The 22458-nt window shown below is 46.2% G+C and overlaps 1 protein-coding gene across 1 annotated transcript in view; it reads right to left on the bottom strand.

Moving 5' to 3' along the window:
- The window catches only part of st6galnac3 (ST6 (alpha-N-acetyl-neuraminyl-2,3-beta-galactosyl-1,3)-N-acetylgalactosaminide alpha-2,6-sialyltransferase 3), a 241444-nt gene extending 220746 nt beyond the window's left edge, over nt 1-20698 (bottom strand). The window contains exon 1 of the mRNA XM_085983445.1: nt 20437-20698. Coding sequence (XP_085839571.1) covers nt 20437-20454 — 18 coding nt within the window. The 5' untranslated portion in view covers nt 20455-20698. The remainder of the gene's footprint in view (nt 1-20436) is intronic.
- Nucleotides 20699-22458: the final 1760 nt, after the last annotated feature.

Raw genomic sequence — 22458 nt, 5'->3', positions numbered from 1 at the left:
TGCCGGGCTCTCGGGAAACAGCCGGCAATGCCGCGGGGGGGGGGGGGGGGTGGTTAGGAGGTTGGGGATGGAGGTGCGGCGGCCGCCCCGCACCTCCACCTTAACTTGCGCTGCTGCCGGCACAGTAAGGCCCCGTGAACCGGGCGCGGGTAGCGAGCGGCGCAACTGCGGCGTTCGCTACCAAATATCGCGAACGGGGCACGAATGGGGCGCTGCGCACACCGATAACGTCATCGGTGGCGGCGCAGCGCAAATGCCTAACGCCACCATTAGCGCCCCTACTGAATATCGCGGGAGACGCAGCCAGTGGCGCTACAGCCACTGACTGCCTCTTTAGGCGCTAACAGGTCAATCAATTTCTCCCCCGAAATGTCTTAACTCCAAAATTAGAACATAGGAAGGAACACAGGAACAGGAGGAGGCCATTCAGCTCCTTGAGCCTGCTCCACCATTCAATGAGATCATGGCTGATCTGCCCCTCAACTCCATTTACCCCCCTTTGCTCCAAATCCCTTAATGCCCTTACCTAACAAAAATCTATTGATTTCAGTTTTGAAATTTTCAATTGACCCCTAGCCTCAACAGCTTTTTGGGGAGACAGATTTCCATTGCCCTTAATGCTTCCTGACATCACCCCTGAACAGCCTAGCTCTAATTTTAAGGTTATGCCCCCTTGTTCTGGACACCCCCACCAGAGGAAGTAGTTTCTCTCTCTCTACCCGATCAAATCCTTTAATCATCTTAAAGACCTCAATTAGATCAAACTTTAATCTTCTATATTCAGGGGAATACAAGCCTGGTCTCTGCAACCTGTCCTCATAATTTAACGCTTTTAGTCCTGGTATCATTGTGGTAAATTGGTCAATTTACAGGAATTAAACTGTAGAACACAATGGCGAAGGTGGCCTTTTGGCTCATTTGCTCTCATCTTTGGACAACCCCCTCCCTCTTCCTATCACAGCTTTTAACAGGCATTATATTAGATCGGTGGGGCTGATTTTTCAACTGTGCAGTACTGAGGGTGTGCTGCAGTGTCAGAGGTGCTGTCTTTCAGATGTGACATTAAACCATGGCCCCGTCTGCTCTCTCGGGTAAAACATCCCACAGCAGGGGAGTTCTCCATGGCGTCCTGGCTGGATATTTATCCCTTAACCAACATCACTAACAGCAGATTATCTGGTCATTATCACATTACTGGTAGTGGGACCTCGCTGTGCACAAATTGGCTATCAGGATAAGTTAATGTGACTTTAACTGTATTGTATGAGTACCCTCAAAAGTAGCCAGACACTTCTCATCAAACGAACAAACTCTTATTTTTGTAGCTTCAACAGACACAGAGTAGCTACAAAAACAAAATAGGGGAATCCCCTTGACTTTTTCATCATCAATTCCTTTCCCCACGCACCTTGTACTATACAGCACTCCACACGACGATTTTTGTTGAACTAAGTGATGCTGTTACTCACGGTAATTGCTGCTCTGAGATTTTGGAGTGCACTCAGGGCCTCGTCCAAAAGAAAGAAGAAAGACTTGCAGTTATGTACAGTCCACAGGACGTCCCAAAGCGCTTTACAGCACTTTTGAAGTATAGACACTGTTGCTCAGGACTCTGCACTGAAGTGTAGGCCTGGATTATGTGCTACAAGTCTCTGGAGTGAGACTTGAACCCACAAACTTCTGACTCGGAGGTAAGAAAGCTACCACTGAGCCACGGCTGACATCTACACAGTTACAGCTGCAAAGAGAGATTGAGAAGCTAGAAAAGTACCTTTTTTTTTTACTCGTTCATGGGATGTGGGCATCACCGGCATTTATTGCCCATCCCTAATTGCCCTTGAGAAGGTGGGGGTGAGCTGCCTTCTTGAACCATAGAGAGCAGTTAAGAGTCAACCACATTGCTGTGGGCCTGGAGTCACATGTATAGACCTTAGTGAACCAGATGGGTTTTTTACAACAATCTGATAGTTTCATACTAACTTTTAATTCCAGATTTAGTTAATTAAGTGAATTTAAATTCCGCAGCTGCCGTGGTGGGATTTGAAGTCACGTCTCTGAGATCATTAATCCTAGCTTCTGGATTACTAGTCCAGTTACATAACCACTATGCTACCGTACCCGCTAACTGAGGGAGAAAGGAATAGAAGGATGTGTTGATAGGGTAAGATGAAGTGAATAGAGTGGGAGGAGACTCGTGAGGACCATAAATACCAGCATAGTTAGGCCGAATTGTTTGTTGCTGTGCTGTAAATTCTATGTTATAGACAAGACTGCAGCCTTTGTATGTTTATTATTACAAAAATACATTCCCAACAAGCAGAGTCAGTCATCAATGATAGTGCTGTCTCCCTTTGTACCCTTGCAGTCCTGCCCCCGACCAATGCTTACACAGGAAGCTCGAAAGATTGATTGATGTTACTGATGTTCCCTGGGGCAGCCAGAAACAAAAGAAAGTTCAGGGCTTCAGTGAGCTTTATTGAAAGAGGCAGTGCGAGGCGAGCATCCTGCAGCAAGTGGCGCAAGTCTATCACTTCGCTCCTGGTGAAATGTAGCCTCTTCATCCAGTGCCCTGTTATTTAATGCATCAGCCAGTGGTTAGCACACTCGCCTCTGAATCTGAAAGTCATGGGTTCAAGTCCCACTCCAGAGACTTAAGCACATAATCTAGGCTGACACTCCAGTGCAGTGCTGAGGGGGTGCTGCACATCTTTTGGACGAGACGCTAAACCCATCTGCTCGCTCAGGTGGACGTAAAAGATCCCGCGGCACTATTTCGAAGAACGGCAAGGGAGTTCTCCCCGGTGTAACAACAGAAAATGCTGGAAAAACTCAGCAGGCCAGGCAACATCCGTGGAGAGAAAATAGAGTCGACGTTTCGGGTCTAACCCTTTTTCAACGTTTCTCCCCGGTGTCCTGGCCAACATTTATCCCTCAACCAACATCACTAAAAAAAGATAATCTGGACATTATCTCATTGTTGATTGTGGGACCTTGCTGTGCGCAAATTGGCTGCCACCTTTCCCTACATCACAACAGTGACTACAACCAGCCATGAGGCTGTGCTCCACGGTTTCTCGTTGCTTTAGTGACAGGAATTAGGCTCTCATACAGCAAAGAATGGATGGGATAACCTCAGTGAGACACATCAAACCTTCAACCAGACAGAGGCAATGCGACACAGGCTGCCTAACAGGAAACCAGTGTTGGCAAAAGAATGTATTCATGATTTGGCTACAAATCGCAAAAGCTTTTGAAATCACAAAAGACACTGCACTCAGAAACAGAGAGACAAAAAAAAACCAGTAACAGATTCGTTAAAAGCAAACATATCAGAAAAGGAAAACATTGCAGGGCTATGCGGAAGGGGGACTAATCGGATAGCCCTTTCAAAGAGCCAATGCAGGCACGTTTGGCTGAATGTAAGAGTGAATGAACGAGTGCAGTGGTGAAAGTGGAGCAACAGAAGAGGAATCTTTCACTTTCCTTATTGTCCTACATTCTGTTTCATCAATCACGGGATATGTTGTTTAACTACAATCCTTCTCTCATGATTAGGGTCAGTGCAAGTCGAATGGAAATATGTAAAATCTGGAGAGGATATTTACCAGATTCTGCAAGATGTATCATCGTATCCTCTTGTTTATTCCTTCACCCCACGCTGAATGCTGTCATCAATAACATTATGCCCCATTATAAGCTCTCAGCTGAAGAAAAGCACAAGGGAAAATGAACACAGTCAACTGGGACAGATGGGTTAGACAGCCATTTGAAGTGACAAAGGATCTGTTGCCAGACTCAAAAGCAGATGAGGTAAAACGATAGGGGATGGGAAATAGAGGGTGGGATGAGCTGGGATTGGGGGTAGCATAGGCAGTGGAGTAGGGAGTGAATTTTGGAGTGGGATAGCGTGGGATGGGGGTGGGGATGAAGTGCGGACAGGGTAGGGAGTACGAAAGAGGAAAGGATTGGGGTGGGATAGGGGATAGGATGGGAGTGTGCAAGAAGGTGAGCTAAGGGGTGGCAAATCGGCAGCCCGTCTTTTCCATGGAAAGGAGAATTGGGCAGAGTGTAAAACATAGAAACATAGAAGATAGGAGCAGGAGTAGGCCATTCGGCCCCTCGAGCCTGCTCCGCCATTCAATGAGATCATGGTTGATCATCCAAATTCAGTACCCTGTCCCTGCCTTCTCTCCATATCCCTTGATCCCTTTAGCCTTAAGAAATATATCTAACTCCTTCTTGAATATATTTAATGAATTGGCCTCTACTGCCTTCTGTGGTAGAGAATTCCACAGGTTCACCACTCTCTGGGTGAAGAAATTCCTCCTCATCTCTGTCCTAAATGGCTTACCCCTTATCCTTAAAACGGGCGGCCGATTCGCTATCGCCCATCTTGCTCTACCGCCCAGGACCAAGTTCACCACCACCTCCCCCGCAACCCTCCCTCCCCAAACATCTAAAGTCATTCTTTCTCCAAATCCTTTTCTGTGGAAAAATGTGACACTTACAACTCTTAACACACCTGCGGCCTTCCTCCTATTCAAGCAATTAACTGATTTCCCTTTTAAAAGAGTGTATGGGCCTTGCACCAACGACGGCTTGCGACAGAGAATTGCACATTCAAGCCATTCACTGTGAATCACGTTCTTTGTTGGAAGATTTTGCCTCAGCTTAGTGGAAGAGGAGAGTTCGCCAAGCTGGGTACAATGTACAATGTTGTCTAGAGGACGATGACTCAGTCTGCCTTCGTCCTGCTCATCAGCCTGGCACCCCAGTGACTATTTGTTGATGTTCTACTTTGACGCTGAGCTATTTTCAGAACAGCATAGAACACCGATGGTCATTTTTGCCTTTCATCGCTCTTGATTTCTCAGAGTTTTTTTTTTAACTACAGGGATTGATGGCCTCACCTATATTTACTTCAGCAACTATTCCCAGGCTAGTGCGATGCATCCTGTGAATAGTAGACCATGTAACGTCAATTTATTTTTTTGTCATGGTTTCATTATTATTTGCGCAGTACAATTTAAGTAGAGACTAGCACGTCTTCGTCTTCCCCTTCCCCCCCCCCCCCCCCTTGGATGGCTGGCCTTCCGGGAAGTCAGAAGATCATGGCATTTGTGTCAGCTGTGGCTCAGTTTGTAGCACCCTCGCCTCTGAGTCAGAAGGTCGTGGGTTCAAGCCCCACTCCAGAGACTTGAGCACAAAATCCAGCCCAACACTCCAGTGCAGTATTGAGGGAGTGCTGCACTGTCGGAGGTGCCGTCTTACGAATAAGACGTTAAACCGAGGTCCCGTCTGCCTGCTCAGATGGATGCAAAAGATCCCACTACACTGTTTTGAAGAAGAACAGGGCAGTTCTCCTGATATCTTAGCCACTATTTATCCCTCAACTGGACATCACTAAAAACAGATATCTGGTCATTTATCTCATTTGCTATTTGTGGGATTTTGCTGTGTGCAAATTGGCTGCCACGTTTCTTATATTACAACAGTGACTACACTTCAAAAATACTTTATTGGCTGTAAAAACACTTTGGGAAGTCCTGAGGTTGTGAAAGGCGCTATATAAATACAGGTTCTTTCTTCCATTGAGGCACCACCCCCTTTCAGGTAAAATGAAGGGGCGTGGGCATCAGATGACATGCTCAATTCACTAGTATAGCTTTTCTCCATTGCCAGACGAAACAATGCACACAAGCTAGCAAGCCAAATAGTGAACAGTGATGGATTGCATGGTTTATCCACACTGGCGGAGGTGAAACATGGGGTAGGGGAGTAGAGATTACTGATTGGCCAGATTTTAAGTCTGCTTTTATTTTGACGTGTGTAGCTCTGTCTTAATCTACGTGTTGTTTATTTTTTTTTGTTGCAAAAAAACTGTTTTCCAAATGACCAGAAACAATTCAAATCCATCACTAGGGAATCACTTCTGCTCTCACCCCTTCCCCTTCCTCCCAGAACAACGATAGGGTTCCTCTTGTCCCCACCTTCCACCCCACCAGCCTCCACATTCAACGGATCATCCTCTGCCACCTCCTACCTGATTCCACCACCAAACACATCTTCCCCTCCCCTCCCCTTTCAGCATTCCGAAGGAACTGCTCCCTCTGCGACACCCTGGTCCACTCCTCAATCACCCCCAACAACCCCTCCCCTTCCCACGGCACCTTCCTGTGGAAGCGCAGGAGATGCAGCACCTGTCCTTTTACCTCCTCCTTTCCCACCATCCAGAGCCCCAAACACACCTTCCAGGTGAAACAGCGATTTACTTGTTTAGTATGCTGTATTTGCTGCTCATGGTGCGGTCTCTACATTGGGGAAACCAAACACAGATTGGGTGACCGCTTTGCGGAACACCTCCATTCAGTCTGCAAGCGTGACCCCGAGCTTCTGGTCACCTGTCACTTTAATTCTCCGCTCCAAACCCACTCTGACCTCTCTGCCTTTGGTCTCCTACACTGTTCCAATGAATCACAATGTAAGCTTGAGGAACAGCACCTCATCTTTCGATTAGGCACTTTACAGCCTTCCGGACTCATAGGAATATAGGAACAGTAGTAGGCGACTCAGCCCCTCAAGCCTATTCCGCCATTCACGGAGATCACGGCAGATCTGTAACCTAACTCCATATACCTGCCTTTGGCCCATATCCCTTAATACCTTTGGTTAACAAAAAGCTATCAATCTCAGATTTAAAATTAACAATTGATCTACCCGTTTGTGGAAGAGTTTTCCAAACTTCTACCACCCTTTGTGTGTAGAAGTGTTTCCTAATTTCACTCCTGAAAGGTCTGGCTCTAATTTTTAGACTATGCCCCCTAGTCCTAGAAGCCCCAACCAGTGGAAATAGTTTCTCTCTATCTACCCTATCTGTTCCCCTTAATATCTTGAAAACTTTAATCAGATCACCCCTTAACCCTCTAAATTCTGGGGAATACAACCCTAGTTTGTGTAATCTCTCCCTGTAATTTAACCCTTGGAGTCCGGGTATCATTCTGGTAAACCTACGCTGCACTCCCTCCAAGGCCAATATATCATTCCTAAGGTGTGATGCCCGGAGCTGCTCACAGTACTCCAGGTGTGGTCTAACCAGGGTTTTGTACAGCTGCAGCATAACTTCTACCCCCTTGTATTCTCGTCCTCTCGATATAAAGCCCAGCATTCCATTAGCCTTTTTGATTATTTTCTGCACCTGTTCATGACATTTTAATGATCGATGTACCTCGACCCCCAAGTCTCTTTGGACCTCCACTGTGTTTAGCTTTTCACCATTTAGAATGTTCCCTGTTCTGTCCTTTTTAGGTCCAACGTGGATGACCTCACATTTGCTTACATTGAAATCCATTTGCCACAGTTTTGCCCATTCACTTACTCTATCAATATCCCTTTGTCATTTTATGCTTTCATCTACACTGCCTACAATGCTGCCTATCTGTCATCGCCAAATTTGGATATATGACTTTATATGCCATCATCTAAGTCATTAGTAAATATTGTGAATTGTTGAGGCCCCAACACAGACCCCTGCGGGACACCACTAGTCACCTCCTGCCAATTTGAGTACCTGCCCATTATCCCCACTCTCTGTCTCCTGCCGCTCAGCCAATTTCCTCACCTCTCACAAATCCATGCTGGCTCGCTCTGATCAACTGAAAGTTTGAGGTGTTCAGTCACCCTATCCTTAATTATAGACTCTGGCAATTTCCCCACAACAGATGTTAGGCTAATTAGTCTATAATTCCCTGGTTTCCCTCTCTCGCCATTCTTAAATAGCAGAGTGACATGAGCAATTTTCCAATCTAAAGGAACGGTTCCTGAATCGAGAGAACTTTGGAAGATTATAGTTAGGGCATCTGCAATGTGCTCACCTACTTCCTTTAAAACCCTGGGATGGAAACCATCTGGTCCTGGGGATTTGTCACTCTTTAGTGCCATTATTTTCTTCATTACTGTTATTTTACTTACGTTAATTTTATTGAGTCCCTGTCCCCGTTTCAAAATTAGTTTCCTTGAGATTTCTGGCATGTTATCCTCTTCCACTACTGTAAATACTGACGCAAAGTAATTATTCAACATGTCTGCCATTTCATAGGATTACACAGGATATATGGCACAGAAACAGGCCATTCAGCCCAACCAGTCCATGCGGCTTTTATGCTCCACTCGAGCCTCCTCCCATCTTTCCTCATCTAACTCTGTCAGCATAACTCTCACGATGCGGTCTCCTCTACATTGGGGAGACCAAACGCAGATTGGGTGACCGCTTTGCGGAACATCTCCATTCAGTCCGTAAGGGTGATCCCGAGCTTCCGGTCGCCTGTCATTTTAATTCACCGCTCCATTCCCACTCGGACCTCACCGTCCTTGGCCTCTTGTATTGTTCCACGGAAGCTCAACGTAAACTCGAGGAACAGCAAATCATCTTCCGATTAGGCACTTTGCAGCCTTCCGGACTCAATATCGAGTTCAACAATTTCAGATCATAGCCTCGGCCCCTATTAATTTTTAACCTGTAATTTTTCCACTCCTTTCCCCCCCCCCTTTCCTTTTGTTTCTCTCTCCCACCTGGCAGCTATCTCTTGCCCTGCCAGTACACTTCACACCTAATCTCAGCCTATTACCATCTCGTCTGGCTTCGAACACCTTTTATTGCCTCTTCTACTTCTTTTGTCTCTTTCACTTCTTTTGTCCGATCGCAGCCCTGCCTTCGATCTATTTTCTTTTCTTTCCAGTTTTGAAGAAGGGTTCGACCCAAAACGTCAACTCAAATTTCTCTCCACGGATGTTGCCTGACCTGCTGAGTTTTTCCAGCATTTTCTGTTATCTCTATTCCCTTCTGCTTCATATGTTTATCTAGCCTCCCCTTAAATGCATCTATACAATTTGCCTCAACTACTCCCTGTGGTAGCGAGTTCCACATTCTCACCAATCTCTGGGTAAAGAAGTACCTTCTGAATTCCCGATTTGATTTCTTGGTGACTATCTTATGTTGATGGCCTCTAGTTATGCTCTTCCCCACAAGTAGAAACATTCTCTCTGTATCTACTCTATCAAAACCTTTCATAATCTTAAAGACCTCTATTAGGTCACCCCTCAGCCATTTTTCAAGCGAAAAGAGACCCAGCCTGTTCATCCTTTCCTGATATGTATATGCTCACATTTCTGATATCATCCTTGTAAATCTTCTCTGCACCCTCTCCTTATTATCATTGACAGTATCATCGCTTTCACTTTTTAAGGGGCCAGCATTGCTCCTGACTACCCTCTTTTTCCTAAAATAATTGTAAAAATTCTTCGTATTGATTTTGATATCCCATGCAAGTTTCTTTTCATACTCACTTTTTGTAGCTCTATCTGTTTTGTGACCCTTTGCTGTTCTTTGTATCTTTCCCATTCGCCAGGATCTGTGCTATTTTTTGCATTTTTGTATGCTTTTTCTTTTAGTTTTATGCTGTCCTTTACCTCTTTAGTCATCCATGGCTGTTTTTTTTGGCAAGCAGGGCTCTTGTCCCTCAGGGGTATAAACTCGTTCAGTATTACATTAAATTATTTTTTTAAACATCTCCCACTGATCTCCTGTCATTTTACCCATTAACAACTGTGGACAGTCGCTGCTTCATCTAGTTGAAGTCGGCCTTACCTAAATCTAGAATCGTAGTAGCTGTTTCGCGTTTCTCCCTTTCAAACGTTACGTTGAACTCGATCATGTTATAATTGCTATTGGATAAATGTTCACGCACAGTTAGGCTGTTAACTAAATCCAGCTCATTACTCATTACTAAATCGAATATGGTTTGCCCCCTTGTTGCCTCTAGAACATATTGTTGTAGAAAATTATCCAGGACACACTCAAGAAATTCACTACCTTTCTGACAGGTGCTAGTCTGCTTATCCCAATCTATATGAAAATTAAAATCCTCCATTAAAAACCACTCTACCTTTACTACATGCTTGTCTAATCTCTGCATTTATACAATCTAGCACTTCACAGCTGGTACCAGGGGGCCTATACACAACTCCCACTACAGTCTTAAATCCCTTCCTATTTCTTAATTCTACCCATAAAATCTCCACTACCTGCTTACCTCTCTTTATATCCTCTTTTGTCATTGAAGTGATTTCATCCTTAATCACTAAGGCTACTCCTCCCCCTTTGCCACTTTCCCTATCTTTCCCGTAGACCTTATAACCTGGTATATTTAGTTCCCAGTCCTGACTGTCTTGCAGCCATGTCTCAGTAATGGCTACAATGTCATACCCTCCAATTTGAATGCACGCCTGCAGTTCATTCAATTTATTCCTTATACTCCGTGCGTTTGTATAGAGAACACTTATTTGGCCACACACCCTAGCCTGTCCTTCAGCTTTAATGTTTTACTCACATGTTTCTCTCTTCTGGTTTAACATCGAGTTTAACAATTTCAGATCATAACCTCTGCCCCCATTTCTTCGGATGGCAGCTGTTGATGATTCTGCCATTCCCATTTACACCTTTTCTAGACCCATCTTTTATTCCTTTACTTGTCCCATTACCATCTCCTTTTGCCTAGCAGCATCATCCCTTTTGTCTTTTAAACTCTCCTGCCTTCCACCCTATCACAGACCATCCCTTTTGTTCTTTCCTCCCCTCCCCCCTTTCCTTCCCTCTGTACTTGCTTAAAACCTGTTATATCTCTAACTTTTTTCAGTTCTGACAAAAGGTCATCGACCTGAGACGTGAACTCTGTTGTTCTCTCTACAGATGCTGCCTGACCTGCTGAGTATATCCAGCATTTTATGTTTTTATTTCAGATTTCCACCATCCGCAGTATATTGCTTTTGCACTGCGAGTGACTGCTGGGAAGGATTGTGTCTATCAGACGAACTTGTTTTAAGACAGGCAGACACAGGGAACTGCGACTATCGACTACAACTAGGACCGAACCGTTTTGCAAGTAGAACTAGTCCTGTGAAAATGTCTTTTAAAATTTCCATTGTATTTATGATTGACATTCAGAATGAGGAAAATGCAAGACTTTACATTCACTGATCACCTCTAGCGTATTACATTTGTAGGTAAGTGTAAGAAATACTTTTTTCCCTCTTTAAAATATGAACAATTTCAAAGTTACTCAAGTGTACGGAAAATATGAATTATAAACCATTTTAAAGAGTGCCTGGATGTCAATTAGTGAAGGAAATACATTTCAGAAGTCAGACACTTTGCTCTTCGAGACTTCCGTTGACCCCCCCTGGCAATACAAACACTATTAACTATAATTGCATAGTTTGTTTCCCCAGTGACTGAGGCCTATACAGCCTCAGGTACTTCCTGTCAACCTTCAGAGGTTGATGCTTTATTTTTCTGTCTCTCTCTCTCTCTCACACACTGGGGTCTTTGTCAGACACATTTAGGAGTTGCCATTGCTCCAGCCAGTCAGCTGACCCACTCCTCCATTTAAAACAAGTAGCCCATGCTCAGGAATGTAGGAAAATAGCAGATAATCATAGAATAATACAGCACAGAAGGAGGCCATTCGGTCCATCGAGTCTGCGCCGGCTCTTTCGAAGAGCAATCCAGTTAGTCCCACTCCCCTGCTCTTTCCCCATATCCCTGCAATGTTCTCTCCTTCAAGTATTTATCCAATTCCCTTTTGAAGGCAACTTATTGAATCAGTAGCCACCACCCTATTGGGCAGTGCATTCCAAATCCCAACCACTCATTGCGTAAAAATATTTTCCCTCGTGTCGCCACTGGTTCTTTCGCCAATCACCTTAAATCTGTGCCCTCTGGTTATCGACCCTTCAGCCATTGGAAACAGTTTCTCTTTATTTACTCTATCTAAACCCTTCATGATTTTAAACGCCTCTATCAAATCTCCTCTTAGCCTTCTCTGTTCGAAGGAGAACAACCCCAGCTTCTCCAGTCTATCCACGTAACTGTAATCCCTCTTCCCTGGAACCATTCTAGTAAATCTTTTCTGTACCATCTCCAAAACCATCACATCCTTCCTAACTGAATGAAAAGACTCTGTAATCCATCCATCTGTCTGGGCCGCAAATACGCCATTGCCCGCTCCCTCAAGTATCGATCCAATTCCCCCTTAAGTTTCTGCACACGATCTGGGCGGTCTCTTCCACGCACCACTCACTGTGCAAAGCAGTTCAATCTGAACTGTCTCTGCACAATCCATCTCGCCTGAACCCAATTTTCCTGCTTGCTCTCCACGTAGATGGTGTCTTGTCACCCCCACAAAAGATTCAATTAGATCATGGCTGATCTGTATCTCAACTCCATTTGCCCACCTTACCTCCAATGTCCTCCATAAGCGGCACTGCCTCCTGCGCAGCCTGCCTCCCCCAGTGTGCGGCACATTCAAATCTTTGCGCATGCGATACGATGTGTCTACGATGGAAAAGCGGGCGAGCGGCCTGCGCAGGACCTTGCAGATGACTGCGCGGCCACGCAGCTTAGCAGGGACATTGTTTATCTCCATATCCCTTGAGACCCTTACCTAACAACAATCTATCAATCACAGTCTTGAAAGCTCCAACTGTCCCAGCATCCACAAGCCTTTTGGGGGGGGAAGAGAATTCCAGATTTCTTTCACTGTGTGTGTGAAAAAGCACTTCCTGATTTCCCTCCTGAATGTCCTAGTTCTAATTTTAAGATTATGTTCCCTTGTTCTTGATTCCCCCCAGAGAAAATAATTTCTCTGTATCTACCCTTTCGAATCCTTTTAACATTTTAAACACCTCGATCAAATCACCCCTTAATCTTCTATACTAATCTCTTTCTCCACAAACCCCGCTCCCTCCCAAAATTATGCTGTGAAAATATGGAGCCATCACGAGGCACTCATCAACTCAGACTGGCTCAGCTGTTGGGAAATGAGTTTCTGATCCAGCGTACACTAATCCCGGCATTTTTATTTAAAGCGGATCACAATTGTATGTGTTTTTAAGCGCATCCATTAACATCTCAGCTCCTTTAATCTCTGCTTTGGGGAGTTGCTGGCATTTGTGCAGTCTAAAAAAAAATCAAGGAAGGTTTTGTGTGCTCATTTTTGCACATAGCATTAACCATGACAGCTGCATCTTAGGGAGTTAGCAACATTCATCTTATCATTCAACTGCAGAGTGAAACCATGTCTATCTTCAGGCCAAGCTTCTGAGAGCAAAAGATGAAGGTAGTAATCGATCTTCTGACCTTAATTAAGTTTAAAGTTGAGGTCTTCACAGCACTAAACATGCCAATTATGAAAATGCTAATAAATACCCCTGAAGAGTTGGGTGTTTGAGTATAACACAACATCGCTATTGTTAGACCCCAGGAAGATCAGTCGAAATAGAAGATCAATTTTAAGAGTATTTCACACAGCTACTCAAAAGGCACATTCTTTGAGGTTTTACTACCTTTTAAGGTTGACAAGTTGTCCCACTTTCCCTACAGTAATTCATGCTCCTTCTGACAGCTATTGCAATGGGTTATGAAGGGAATAGATGTGTTAAAATTCTGGTCAAGCATTCTAGGTCAGTTTAAGTTACATAGTCAAGTCTTGGAGTTGGATTTCAAACCCACAATTTTCCACTTCCGAGGCATAAAAAAAATAAGCTGTCCTGAAGACCTTGACAAAAATGGAAAGATTTGCAAGCAAGTAAGCAAAAGGCGCCTCAACTAAACCAGTTCTAAACAGCTTCAATAGAGCGTTAATCCATCACTCTGTACAGCACCGACGTCGATAGCTCGACTTAAACCATCTGTGCATTGAAAAAAAAACAAATTAAAAATGATAGAATGTTACAGCACAGAAGGTGGCCATTCAGCCCATCGGGCCTGTGCCGGCTCTTTGAAAGAGCTATCCAATTAGTTCTGCTCCCCCTGCTCTTTCCCCATAGCACGGTCATTTTTTTCCCTTCAGTATTGTATCAGGAAAATCATAAAACCAATTAGTTTGCGTGTTATGCCAATGCGCCCGATTTGGCACAGTCTTAATTCATCCCTTTAACTTACTCCCACCATTACCAACGCCAGTGACAGACCCGCACCCACCATCCTAGTGTTGCCAGCTCAAGATGCTCAATGCAGTACAAGTTTGGAGTTCAGAATCTGTGCTCAGCAGTGAAGCATGTATGTGCCAGCCGTGGCCCAGTGGGTAGCACGCTCGCCAATGACTCAGAAGGTCGTGGGTTCGAGTCCCACTCCGGAGATTTGAGCAGAAAAATCTAGGCTGACACTCTCCAGTGCAGTACTGAGGGAGTGCTGCACTGTCGGAGGTGCCCCGTTTTTCGGATGAGATGTTAAACCAAGGTCCGTTTCGCCCTCTCCGTCAGGGAAGTGGAGCTGTCAGATGCTGGTCACGATGCGTTATGGCCGTTTCCATTAGCAGACGTGCTCGGAACTTTATAAATGGTGTTGGTAACAAGCCAAAACACGAAACCCACTTTACAACAAATCACCAGTTTGAAGACAGTAACGCAGTCCTGTTAATCAGAACATCTGTTATGAGTGAATTAAGTACAAGACGGCCAGAATGTGGCCACAGAGCAACCCCGCCCTCCCCCCTCCCCCCCCACGAGGGGCAGACACAGGTCCCTGCTGTGCAAAGTAGCTGAAATATCTCGTGATTTCCACCCACACAGCTGCTGCAGACATTGATTTACGCCAGTTTTCAGTCTAGTCCAGGTCAACAAGGAGCTCAGGCAAAAAACAAGCATTCATTCCACTAGTTCAACAACTTTGGATCTTATCCAGCGCTTCCATTTTCTCTTGGACATTCTGTAACCACTTGCACCTCTTCTGGACTCGCCTTTTTTTTCTTTTATCATCCCATTATCATCCCCTTTTACGCCTTGCCCCTTCAGCCCTTTCATTAGTTAATCACTCCTGCCCTCCCCACCATCACTGACCTTTCCCTTTTGTTCTTTTCCTGCCCCCTCCCCCTTACCTTGGCCCTGTACTTGCTTAAAATCTCTTAACATTTTCATCGACCTGAGACGTTGGCCTAGATTTTCAGTGTGCCGTGAGGCGGGCTTTTAGGCGTGTGGGGGGGCTAAAATCCCGAATTCGGGGGTCCCGACACCATCCCGCCCAAAACCCGCCTCCACGTAAGTTTCAGAGGAGGCGGGTACCCGCCCCGCACTGGGACCCGCCGACCCGAGGCGGGAAGGGATTAGTGCCAATTAACTGCCTGTTAACAGGTAGTTAACAGGCAGTTTTTAGCCTAATCCCTATTTTGAGGGGTGTCGTGTGGGATTCCCGACGGCTGTAAACCACGCCAGGTTAGAGCAGGCAGGCCGTCGGGTTGAAGGACTTGGAGGGGTCGAGATTTCGGTGTTCAGGTGAGTGATGGGTGCATGAGTGCAAAGGTAAGTGTGTTTGGTGTGTCTAAAGTGTGTAAAGAAGTTTAAATTACCTGTACTTACCGTTACAGCCTTTCTTCCTCTAGGCGTCGGGCGTCCATCACTCAGCCGGCACTGAAAGCAGAATGGCTGCGATCTGTCAAAAGTGACAGCCTTCAGCTTTCAGTGCCGGTGAGAGTTCTAACTGAGTCTGCGTAGAAGGACTCAGGTTAGAAGTCAGACTGTCAGTGTTTGACAGCTTCAAACAGCTGTGAAACACTGATATCTCATCTGTCAACACCTCTTGACAGATGAAATTTCAGTCTGTGACGTCACCTGTTGCCGGGTGGCCCTTAATTGGCCTGCTGAGCTCGCTGGGCGGGCTCAACAAGGTCAATCAAGGGAAAATCGTGTGGATTGGCCGGACATCGATGGAGGCGGGACTAAAACCCGAAAGTTGTAGTCCCGCCTCCTTCCCGTCTGCTGAATGAAAATCCAGCCCGTTAACTCTGTTTCTCTCCCCACAGATGCTGCCTGGCTAGCTGAGCGTTTTCCAGCATTTTCTGTTTTTATTTCACATTTCCACCACCTGTAGTGTTTTACTTTGGATTCGTTCCACTAGGACGTCCTTTACCCTCAGGCCACAGCTGGAGGTACCTCCACCTGAAACCAAAACTTGACGACACACACGCGCAAAACAGCTGACAACTACCTCGGAATTGTCGTCCGAATGGGTCTCTACAAGTGTCTTTCATTTCACTCTTCACGGAGAGAGGCAAATCCCAATTCTACTGACCCCCAACCACTGCGCACCACCCACCAAAAAGAAAACCTCTTTACTCGTCTCAAGTCTTTTAACAGTTGACAAGTGCTAGGAAAAGCACTTTGTGCGAACTACCCGAGCGTTGCCTTTAAACTCCATGTCAGGTTGGATTCTTGTTCTCTTGTGAATTCCTTGTCATGTAAACAGGGCCGTAAGCCAGCAAACGAAACGCTTGTTAATTCGAAGCAAGTCACTTCCAGTCATGTAACACATGCTCAAGTGGGCTGGGAATCTACTTTTATTTACCACAAATGTTTATTCTCGTCTTCACAAATGTTTAAAAACAGCATGGATTTGGTTTTTATTCTTTATAGATCGGTGAGCCTGACCTTTTTTTAAAAAAAGACTTGCATTACTTTTGCGCCTTTCATGGCCACCGGATGTCTCAAAGTGCTTTACAGTCAATGAAGTATTATTTTAAAAAATGTACTCACTGCTGCAATGCAAGAAACGCAGCAGCCAATTTACGCACAGCAAGCTCCCACAAACAGTTATGTGATAATGACCAGATAATGTTTTTTTTTTAAAGTGATGTTGGTTGAGGGATAAATATTGGCCCCAGGACACCGGGGATAACTCCCCTGCTCTTCTTCAAAATAGTGCCATGGGATCTTTTACATCCACCTGAGAGAGCAGACGGGGCCTCGGTTTAACGTCTCATCCGAAAGACGGCACCTACGACCGTGCAGCACTCCCTCAGCACTGCACTGGAGTGTCAGCCTAGATTTACGTGCTCGGGTGTCCGGAGTGGGACTTGAACCCACAGCCTCCTGAGTCAGAGGCGAGGGTGCTACCCACTGAGCCACAGCTGACATGATCATTCTGGTGATGTCGGCATCGCTGGCATGGCTGATATTTATTGCCCATCCCTAGTTGCCCTAAGAAGGCGGTGGTGGTTCTTTTTGATACATCGGAGTGACCTGCTAGGCCACTTAAGAGGGGCAGTTAAAAATCAATCACACTGGTGTGGGACTGGAGTCACATATAGGCCGGACTGGATCAGGACGGCAGGCTTCCTTCCCTAAAGGTCATTTGTGAATCAGTTGGGTTTTTACGACAATCCTTGGCCACTTTTACTGATGTCAGCTTTTTGAAACTTATTCCCAGATATGTTAAATGGATTTGAATTCTCAAAATGGCGATTGTTGCATAAATCAGCAGCGTTGCGATAAACAGGAGTCACTGTGGGGGGTAATTTTAACCTCCCAAAATGGGTGGGCTTGGGTCAGATGGGAAAACTCAAACCCGAACCCGCCCCGCCTCAAACCCACCCACTTCCTGTTTTAACGGAGGCGTGACGGGTGACCAGCCAGCTGCCAGGAAGCGTGTCCCTCATTTAAATATTTTAATGAGGCTGTGTGCCTCAGACATTTTCTCTGTTCTAGCTTTACCGCTGGCTGGCCGGCCGGGTTTCCCGGGAAACCTGGAAACTTGTTAACTTCCCCAGTGATCGGACTGCTCTCCACCCCGCTAAACCTGATGTCCTCCACGCCCCGCGATCTGCTCCTGCCGCCCCCATGTCCTCTACGAGCCCCCGGTGATATCTTCTCCCATCTCCTCCTCTGATCTCCCTGGCTCCCACAATGATGTTCCCCCCCCCCGACCCCCAATCTTTCCCGGCCCCCCCATCGATGTCCACCCGACCCCTGAACTCTCAGGCCCCCGCCAATCGAAGTCACTCCTCCGCTGATGTCTCCCGGCCACTTCCACAATGTCCTCCCCGACCCCTGATCTCTCTGGCCCCCATCGATGTCAACCCTCCCCTGACCTCTCTGGCCCCCCCCTCCCCATCGATGTCCGCTCCTCACCCAATCTCTCCCGGACCCGTCCATGACATCCCCTTGCCCCCCGATCTCTCCACTCCACTCCACAGCTGCGGCCTGGTGCCTAAGGCCTACCCGGCCGACAGCTAGCCAACATTCCCGATAAGCTGCGCGGCCACGCAGCTGCCTGGCGGTCTCGCGCAGGCTGCTTACCGGCTTTTCAATCGGAGATTTGCGTGATATTTGAATGGGCCGCGCAGCCCGTTAAAGGGACCTCGCACCCAAAAAAAATGAGGGGGAACATTGCAGCTCACCTCTCAATCTGGCTGGCTACGGCCGGGAAACCGATTCCGAAAATGCTAATCAGGTCCTGCCGTTAAATTCCAACAGGATCTGACCGCTGTAGGGTTCTCAAAATTCCCACATTCCCCAAAAGTTATGGATAAAGGGACCCTATATGGACAAGTTGTTAAAAAGGGTACCCAAAATGGCTTCTGCAACCTCGTGACCAAAAGTACAGGATTTTAAAAGCAAGGCCCTGCAAAAGGGCAGGCACTTTTCAAAACCTGAAATGAAACCTAAAATGCATGAATCTGTGAAGAGACTTTGTGGAGCCAGACAGCTAAGCAAACACAGAATATGCATTCATTCACCTTGGAACAGATCAGGTTAGAATGGGCCTAAATCGAGGCCATTAGGTTTCTGCATATTTAATCGGTAACAGCTCACAGTAGCCATCAAGCCAGGATGAGGACAATTGTGTTTCATAAATGACAAACAGCCAGGACATCGAGGCCATTAAGCATGGAGACAACCACTCCAGAAGTCGTTAAAGAAAATGGCTGTAATCATTTTAAACATGCCCGCCAAAAGTTAGACAAAGGACTGGCCTGATTTGGCGCGCAGATAAGGAATGAAGAACCGGGTATAATTGTAGGCCCATCGGTAGTGATCGCTCTCTTGCTCTTGCCTCTTATTGCTTGGCCCTTGGCCTCCTGCCTCTCGTTCTCGTGCCCTGGCCTCATGGCGGGCTCTCTTCTCGCTGCCCGTGCCGCTCAACACCAAGGACGCCCATTACTACACCGAGGGCCGAACGCGGGAGGAGAACAAGACCCGAGTTCAAAAACACAGACACACAGGCCACAAACGGGCAGATGAGACAAGACGAGACGAAGAATACCGTAAACCGATAAAGGCAGAGAAGGGCAGCAGAAAGACGCGTTGGGGGCCAAACGCCTAGTTGTAAGCTGGCGTTTGACGAATAAACTGGCGTTTGAAGCATGGACAGCAGCATCCATGACGAATAAACTGGTGTTCGAAGCATGGGTAGTAAAATCAGTTTAATATAAACCGCCAACCGAGCCCCAACCATTTTAAAAACTCGTCAGCGACTAAACCGCCCGAGGAAGAAGAAGACGCGACTCGACAATGACATTAGCTGAGGAAAAGGAGGGTGATTCGCATAAACAACTCCACCGTCGCACCCTGTGACCACGTGGCGACAGCATACCCCAAAGGACAACAAGAACGGACCCCAAAAATCACAACCATTGAAGGTCAACAGGTTTCGAATTGGTGAGCATAAATCCCTGGCCACTCATAGCTTAATCTAGTTAGGTATAGGGGTGGGATAAGGATAAGGGGATTTTAATGTATTTGTTTCCCTCGATGTGCCGTGTGTTCCCCATTCCCATATAAGTGTATTATTTTTATATGCCTGTAATTATCTTAGTAATTCTCAGCATTGTGTTTCATTCTGCCTTTAATAAAAATTACGGTTTTCTTGCACCGAACCACTCGTCTACTCGTTTTTCTGTATCGCCACCTGTACCTAAGTCCGGTGTCTAGAACCCAGGGGGTGTGGAGCGATTCAAACCGCTCAGAGACAGTCAGGGGCAGAGCTGACTGGGCACACGCCACACAAACCTCCTACACCGCTAAACTGTCCCTATCCTACCCACCCCCCCAAACCCGCTCCCTCCCTGTCTCAGAGTTAATATCGGGGCTATTAAAACAGTGACTGCGATAAACAGGAAACACATTAACACAAGTGACTGAAATGGCACCAGCACCTCAAAAACTTTAAACTTTAGTTTGAAGAGAGCCCGAGAAAAGTCAGAGACCATCTGTTTGCAGTAAAAGTTAACTACAGCCAGATTGCAGATGGTCAGAAACTCCACAAAGCACTCACTCTCTCACTGGCTGATGATCTCCCATCTCCCCCCTCCCCCTTGCATGGAAACACACAATTCTTTTGAAAGAATTCAGTCCCAGCAAAGTAGATGGGCCGGCGTCTGGGGCCTCCTGTCTTGCAGCACGCTGCAGGGCTGCCCCTTTCTGATCTCTCACAGCTGCTGGGTCTGACAGCAGCAAAGAGACTGGGAGGGGAAAAACATCAGAGCAGAATCGATCGGCAGCCAAGTTAAGGCGAGTGTGGAGTGCAGCAGTCTGCCTGGCAGAAGAGGAAAGGGAAAAAAGAGACTCAGTCTTTCTCGAATGTAACCGGTACAGAGACAGATGATTTACCTTGCCAATGCAGGACATTCTTCACTCCTTTGCACAGCGCCAGTGAGGAGGGTTTGAACAGACACAGTCCAGTCCCCCCACCCAGTGTGTTTTCAATCAAGAGCTCACTCGGGCTGTGGAAAGCTTGCTGCTCCTGCTGCCGGCCCCGCAGGAACAAATGGGGAGACTACACAGCTGAAATCCGTTACTCATGTTAGGTTTTTTTTCTCTCGCTCTCATGCACTGTTAGTTCTTTCCCCTCCCCTCATCAGCTCTCGCTCTTACTGGCTGGAAGCCAGGTTAAATACCGCCTCCAATCATATGACTCACAAGTTGCTCCACGGACCCACAGCACATCTCCCTCCTCTCCCTCCTAGTCCCAACACACTAATTCTCGTCTGAAGCCTGATTATTATTATTTTTTTTAAATGTTGTTCTCTTGCCACAGACACACACAGAGTTCAGTCTTTTCCAAATCTGGGAAACTCAGGACAAACCAAGTTTTCCCCCAGCAAGGGGGAAAACACAACAACTTAGAGGCAACAAAGGCATGGATGAGGGTTTCAGCAGCAGATGAAGTGAGGCAAGGGGCGGAGACATAGGGCTGGATTTTCATTCAGAAGTTGGGAAGGAGGCGGGACTACAACTTCCGGGTTTTAGTCCCGCCTCCATCGAGATGCGGCCAATCCACGCAATTTTCACTTGATTGACCTTGTTGAGCCTGCCCAGCGGGCTCAGCAGGCCAGATATAGTAATCTGGGATGTAATGTTTAAGTTATCCACCAGATGGAGCTAAATATTAAGTGTTCATATTCACCAGTATTTAAGGTAATGGGTCATGTATTCAATGTCCTGGTACACCAGTTTATACGGTAATGTGGCATTGCATTATGGGTATGACTCAGAGGTGAATCCTCCATCTTGGTGCTCGTGCAGTAAGAAATGTGTGTTTTGCCTCCAGCGAGCAAGAGATGTTTCTCTGCTACACCGAAAAAATAAACAGTTGGGTTTTGTTCCTGATATCTCGCTTCTCTCAGTTTCTGACCGTACCACTCGGATATCACATATTGGTGACGAGGATCAACAGATCACATCTTGACGGAGAAAAAAAAGAGCACTGAATAACGGATCATGGCTGCTACGGTAGGAAAGATCTCTGCTTTTGATGTTCAGACGCAGACCTGGGATGAATACTGCGAGGTGTTGATGCATTTCTTTGAAGCAAATGATATAAATGATGTCAGAAAAAGGAGAGCAATTTTGCTCACTTCCGTGGGGAGTCAGGCGTATAGTTTAATGAGAAACTTATGCAGTCCTGCAAAGCCGGGAGACAGATCATTTGCTGACTTAGTGGCCTTGCTAAAGGACCATTTCAATCCCAGACCGAGTGAGATTGTACAGCGTTTCAAATTTAATTCACGGAACAGAAAACCGGGAGAGACTGTATTGGATTATGTAGCGGTGTTGAGAAAATTGGCACACGATTGCAATTACGGCGTCAACCTGAAAGACATGCTGAGAGATAGGCTAGTTTGTGGAATAATGGATGGTCGAATGCAGCGGAGATTATTGTCCGAGACTGGGCTTACGTATGAAAAAGCGTTGGAACTTGCTCAAGCCATAGAGACAGCGAACCGAGATGTGCGAACCGAGATGTAAAAGAAATACAAGGTTCAGACTGGGCTACTACAAAGCAAGTTGGAGGTCAGGTTATTGTGCACAAAGTGAACATGCATCAGAAACCACAACGTGAGCATGTAAAGGCATGTTATAGATGCAATGGCGATCACCTGGCGAGGGAATGCAGGTTTCTGGAGGAAAAGTGCCACAAGTGTGGGAAAAAAGGACATATAAAACGTGCATGCAGGGCAAAAGCAACCGTGGAGGAATACAAATAAAAAGGGAGGAAAGCAAAACCTAGGAAGAGAAGTGAAAAAACAGGGAGCACATCACATCAGCGGAGAAGCTGAGAAAGAAGACGACATGTTCATAATGCATAGTATGGTAGAGAACATTCCAAAAGTGGATCCTATCACTTTGCAA

This window comes from Somniosus microcephalus, chromosome 3 (assembly GCF_052327205.1).
Source record: "Somniosus microcephalus isolate GS21.2 chromosome 3, FLI_Smic_1.0, whole genome shotgun sequence".
Classification (NCBI taxonomy): Eukaryota; Metazoa; Chordata; class Chondrichthyes; order Squaliformes; family Somniosidae; genus Somniosus; species Somniosus microcephalus.
This window is presented reverse-complemented; position numbering and strand designations above follow the sequence as displayed.